Source organism: Myotis brandtii, unplaced genomic scaffold, assembly GCF_000412655.1.
Source record: "Myotis brandtii unplaced genomic scaffold, ASM41265v1 scaffold555, whole genome shotgun sequence".
Taxonomy (NCBI): domain Eukaryota; kingdom Metazoa; phylum Chordata; class Mammalia; order Chiroptera; family Vespertilionidae; genus Myotis; species Myotis brandtii.
Genome location: NW_005370065.1, coordinates 1,009,700 through 1,015,200, shown reverse-complemented (window position 1 = coordinate 1,015,200; position 5,501 = coordinate 1,009,700). Strand labels below are relative to the sequence as shown.

Genomic DNA, 5,501 nt, shown 5'->3' with positions numbered 1-5,501 from the left:
GGGCCGGAGTCCAGGCCGCCTTCTCTGCAGGGCACTGGGCTCTGGCCGGAGTTGTGCCCGCGGTGATGTGGAGGGATGCGGTGCCCTCCGGCCTCTTCCCCACTTTCCTCTCTTGCGGAGGCGGGACCCCCCCACACCCCCACCCCCCAGGCCGGGGAAGAAACGCTGGAGAGAGCAGCCCCCACCTCGCCCAGAAGGAAGACGCAGGAGGAAGTCCGGCCCAGGGAGCTCTGAGCCAGAGGCGGCCTGCCTTCCGCTTCCTCGCCTTGCCCAGGGTTCCCACTGCCATTCCCTGGGCTCCGCACCCCGCTGGGAGGGAGGGACCGTTGGCGAACAGGATCCGGAGGGGAGTGGGGTGGATGTCCCCTCCCTCACTCCCTGGGCTCGGCGGTGCTGCTCTTGGCATCAGACACACCTGGGGAGTCCAAGAGACCTTGTGAGCCTCGCTTTCCTCTGCTGTAAAATGGGGTGGTAGCCCCTCCTCCTTAGGATTACCCTGAGGATAAAGGATCTCTAAGAGTGGAGTGCTTACCAGGATGCAGCCACACGGCTAAGTGCTCCAAGAATGGTGACTTAGAAACAAGCCAGGGCCTCCCCTCAGACTCTGCCCAGCGCTCCAGGCATAGCCCGCGGCGGTGGCACGGTGCCTACAGTGGGAACAAAGTCTCGGGCCTGGGATGCTGCTGTTGTTTATGAGCCCGCCAGGCTCCGGGCCGGGTGGTATCTGGGTTGCCAGGTGGGTGGGTGGATGGGGCGAGGTGGGTCAGGGCCCTGGGACAAAGCTGCTGTGCCCCTTCCTGTTTGGCCAGCAGTTAATCTACACGATGCCATTCCGGTTCCACATGCCTGTCCAGCCTGTCACCTGCCCTCTGACTCTCCTCCATCTACAGCTGCAGAGGGTCCTGCAGGCTCTGGGTTCTCAGATCAGCCAGACCAAGCCTTCCCCTTTTGACACAGGAGTCATCTGGGCCTCAGAGAGGGGCTGGCACAGGGTCACACGGAGTGTCTGTGACTGGATGGCCCCATCCCTCCCTGATTCCTGGGGACTACCTCCTGGCACAGGGTCCCCAAGAACATGGCAGGATGAGCCCCACCCATGGCCCTGACACAGCTGTCCCCCACAGGTGGCCTGAGTGTGGATGACTTCCGGAAGGTGCTGATGAAGACGGGGCTGGTGCTGGTGGTGCTGGGCCACATGAGCTTCATCGAGGCAGCCTTGCTCCACGGCACCGTGCTGCGCTACGTGGCTGCCCCCCACGATGCCGCGGCTCTGCAGTACTGCGTGGTCAACATCCTCTCGGTCACGTCTGCCATCCTGGTAGGCCCAGGCCGGGAGGGGCTGGCGGGGCTGGAGGGGGCCTGAAAGGTTCTTGATGAGTCTCCGCGCAGAGCCTGGGATGGGCCAGTAGAGAGCCCACGCCTAACCCCTGCTCCACTTACCAACGACATGAGCCACCCAAGCTCCCTTTACCTCAGCTTCCTCATCTATAAAGCGGGGATCGTAACAGTGTCCACCACAGAGGGTCCTGGTGAGCAATGGACGGGACCATCCACTAAAGTGCTTGGCACAGTGTCTGCCACATGCTCAGCCTCACTGCTGTGAGCTGGGATGATGAGTATAGTGGGCAATAGGCAAGACGCCACCGGACAGAAGGAAGGAGCAGCCGCTCAGCTTGAGAGGGTTCAGGAGGGTTCACCGAGGTAGACGCCCCTGGGCTGGGCACTGATGGCTGAGTAGGAATTCCAGGATGGGGTGCAATTACCATAGCCCGGGTGTGTGGCCAACAGGTGGCAGAGGAAGCTGGGATCGCATCCCAAGCACAGAGAATGGCAGATGCAAAGGTATGGAAGTGGGAATAGCTCAGGTCTGTTCTGGAGACACTGAAAAAACAATGTTTCAGAAGCTTAGCATGAGGCCTGGTCTACATAAGTGCTGAATAAATGGTCGCCACCGTTATGCCTGGATGTCGAGACCGGCTTGATGAATACATGAGTGAAGGAGCCCGGTATTCCCAAGTGCATAAAGTTCTTTCCCACCTAGCCACAGAGGTGGCCACAGCCCTTTGGGCAACGTCCATATGTCAGCGCCAGGTCCTTCCCTGCCACCTCCTGGCTAAGGGACTTATTTTTCCCTGTCAGCCTGTTCCCTCCCCTGCATAACGAAGCTCGACCAGCCCAGCAAGGAGCGCCTCCGTCAGCGGGACAGGCTGAGCCATGGCGATGTGTGCGGTCCTTTGGCGTTATTATTACTGTTGTGTTTTCCTCTCACCGGCCTGGATAGAAGGCAAGGAAGGCCGTGAGCTCAGGGTTGTGGGCTCCAGGATGGACCACTTCCGCTTTACCCTCATTTCCTCATTTAATTCTCACTGTTCTCAGCAACATGGGGCCATTATTACCCCGACAGGGGGAAACCTCTCAGGGACTCACCCAGCCTCCTGCTGAAGCAAAGAGGCCAAGCTGGATTTGACACGATGTGTCTGACACCAAAGCCAGTGTCTTTTCCATAAGCTCATCCTGCAGAGCAGGACTTAGCCCAGAGAGGTTGAGGCACCTACTCATGGCTGCACAGTGAATTACAGACATTGCTGGACTCCTGTTACACCACCTGCCTCCCATGGGTGCAGCCCATGCCTGACACAGTGAGGGAGCTCAGGAAGGAAGCCTGGCTGAATGGAGCCCCGAAGAGCCAGGGGGCAGCTGGTGGGTTAAGCAGCCAACTCTTGGGGCTGAGAGGGCGCTGTGTGGACAGCATCATGAGCAGGCTGTGTGTGGGTGTCCACATCCAGGGCAATGAGGAAGAGGCTTGGCAGGGTGGGGCTGAGATGCTGCTGGGACTGAGGCCAGGTCGCTGAGAGCTTGAGGAAATGTACTCCTAAGATTTTGAATTCTCCATAAAGTGTCCTGATTTGTTTATTTTGTGTTTAGTTCCTTGACAGCGAGTTACTTAGTTTCTTCCCAAATCTCTTCCACTCCAGGGAGGCAAGTCATACATATCCTGGTACATGCCGCTGCGGCCCTGGGATACACAGGTCCCTGTTGGAGCTACACAGCTATGGGCAGTGGGGAGCCATGGAAGGTTGTAGGCAGGAAGTGACTGTGCTTTAGAAACATCACTTGGGGGCTGGACCATGAGGGGGCAGTGCCTCCATGCAGATCAAAGTAATGAGGCTAAGGCTAAGCAGCGGGGGAGGAGGCGGCTTGGGGGCTCCAGTTGGCATTGGCGGAATCCTTATCTGAGAGGGGCCCTGACCTCACTGCCCGCTCTCCTCCAGCAGGAGGGTCAGGGCTGACTTGAGTCTCCCCACAGGTCATCACCTCGGGCATCGCAGCCATTGTGTTGTCACGCTACCTCCCCAGCATCCCTCTGGTATGTGGCACCTCCTGGAATGGGGTTTTGGGGAAAGAAGGGCCTGGCCTGCTGGGAGGGGGTGAGCTGACCCCATGGGGGGCCAGAACTGCCCATGTGGGGTGGAGCCTGATAGCCATTGACCAGTGGTCTCTCCTCTCCAGCGCTGGGCAGTATTTAGTTCAAGTGTGGCCTGTGCCCTTCTCTCTCTGACCTGTGCTTTCGGACTCTTGGCCTCGATCGCTGTGACCTTTGCCACCCAGGGCCGGGCACTGCTGGCCGCCTGCACTTTTGAGAGCCCCGAACTACTGGCCCTGGCACCCGACTGTCCCTTCGACCCCACACGCATTTATGTGAGTGCTTAGGCCTGGGATGGGGTGGGGAGGGGGGGGGGTCAATCAAGTGCTCATCAGAGGTGGGAAGGGTTCTGGGAGCCTTGCCCACCCACCCCCAACCCCTGTGCCATCCCTGCCCCGTGTCCCTGCAGAGCTCCAGCCTGTGCCTCTGGGGTATCTCCCTTGTGTTCTGCGTGGCAGAGAGTGTGTTCGCGGTGCGATGCGCCCAGCTCGCCCACCAGCTGCTGGAACTGAGGCCCTGGTGGGGGAAAAGCAGCCACCACATGGTAAGGCCTGCCATCCCCTCCACAGCCTTGACTCCCCTCATTTTCTGGGAGCCCCTGCTGGGCAGCCCCCATCCCTCTGCATGGGGCTCCCACTTGAGAACTGGGGCGACAGTGTTCTCCCCAGGACCAAAGAGAGAGGCCTGGAGGCTCAGAGGGGTCAGATCTCCCAGCTGAGACACACAGCTGGCTCCTGGTTCACCCAGGGCCCAGGACTTGAGGGGGTGGGGGGGGTCATCTGGGCTGGAACTGGGGGCACTCCAAGGGTGTGGCCTGGGATGCAGTGATGCCCTCTGCTTCAGGGAGCCTCGTCTCCCCGGGGGGCCTGGAGGATTCCCAGACCCAGGTCCACAGCCCGGCAGCCTCTCCTGTCTCCGCAGATGCAGGAGAGCCCGGAGCCTGCGGAAGGCCACGACCTGATGAGCTGCCCCAGCTCTGGCCCGCTGACCCTCTGACAGCTGCTGCCTCACCCACACCCCATGAGCATGGGGACCTGCAACCAAGTCTGCACTGTGACCAGGCCAGGATCCCTGGAGCTGGCCTGTGAGGGCTCAGTGGCCATTCCCGGACCTGGGTGGGGATTTTAAACCCCTCCCCCGGCCACCCACGCTCTGCGCTGAAGTGAGACTTTATTCTGAAGTTATTAAAAAGAACAGAGACGCTCGGCCGGGAGGCATGCAGCAGGGGAGGGCTCGGCCAGGGCCTGTGCTTTCCCACGCAGGATGCAGGGGGCGGGGCGGTTAGGTGTGTCTGTGGGCCTGTGTTCATCCACGTGCTGAAAGGCGGGCGGGGGTTCATGGGGCTCACACTGCAATCGGGAGGTTTTCCTTTTGCAGCATGGCCTCCAGCCAACAAAAGCTGCAGCAGGAAGGGAAGGATGGCTCAAGGAAGCTTTATCCTTATCCCTCCACGCCCCCCCCCCCCCAATCCTTCTCTTCCCTCCAAATAAAAAGACTGGCTCCTCACCTGGGCTCGGTTTCCACGCTCCCCACCCAGGCTGAGACCTACCAGGGTGGGGTGGGGGAGGGGGAACTGCCCGGTGATTGGGGGAGGGACGTCTGGCCTCGGGGCTGTGCATTTGGGTTGGGAGGGGGGCTGGTTGAAATTCTGAGATCGAGGTAGGGGAAGGCTGACTCGGAGGGGAGGACCACGCCAGAGCCTGTCTCCCTATCTTTGCCGAAGGGAGATATGGCCTTGGATTGGGGGTGCTAACCGCTTGCTTGGGCCTTGGGAGGACGGCAGGGTTCCCTTTTCCATAGGCTCCCCCCAGAGTGCGGACCCTGGGGGGGGAAGGCCCAGTCTGACCCCCAGCCTGGAGAGACACAAGGGAGGGGAAGCGAGAGCCGGGAGCGGCCGGTGGAGGCGGGGAGGAGGGGAGCTGGCTCCTCGCTCAGAACTGGGAGGCGCTGCTGGGGTCGCACTGCAGCAGGCGCACGATGGACGGGTCGCTCTTGGCCCCGCGGATGAACTCCTCCAGGGACAGCTTGCCTGCAGCGGGAGGGAACGGTGTCGGGGGAAGGCGGCCCCCGCGCCAGG

At 61.0% G+C, this 5,501-nt stretch overlaps 2 protein-coding genes across 5 annotated transcripts in view; one reads left to right on the top strand and one right to left on the bottom strand.

Annotated features, from left to right (window-relative positions):
• Positions 1–4,930, top strand: part of TMEM54 (transmembrane protein 54) — a 14,122-nt gene extending 9,192 nt beyond the window's left edge. For both annotated transcript variants that reach the window (XM_014549527.1, XM_005878371.2), the window contains 5 exons: positions 1,125–1,318; positions 3,308–3,367; positions 3,511–3,699; positions 3,834–3,968; positions 4,346–4,930. In XM_014549527.1, the coding sequence (XP_014405013.1) occupies positions 1,125–1,318; positions 3,308–3,367; positions 3,511–3,699; positions 3,834–3,968; positions 4,346–4,420 (653 nt within the window). In that variant the 3' untranslated portion in view covers positions 4,421–4,930. The remainder of the gene's footprint in view (positions 1–1,124; positions 1,319–3,307; positions 3,368–3,510; positions 3,700–3,833; positions 3,969–4,345) is intronic.
• The window catches only part of HPCA (hippocalcin), a 7,439-nt gene continuing 6,520 nt past the window's right edge, over positions 4,583–5,501 (bottom strand). For 2 of the 3 annotated variants that reach the window (XM_005878373.2, XM_005878372.2), the window contains exon 4: positions 5,346–5,453. In XM_005878373.2, the coding sequence (XP_005878435.1) occupies positions 5,356–5,453 (98 nt within the window). In that variant the 3' untranslated portion in view covers positions 5,346–5,355. Of the gene's footprint in view, positions 5,454–5,501 lie in introns of all 3 variants that reach the window. The other variant, XM_014549528.1, reaches the window with a different exon arrangement.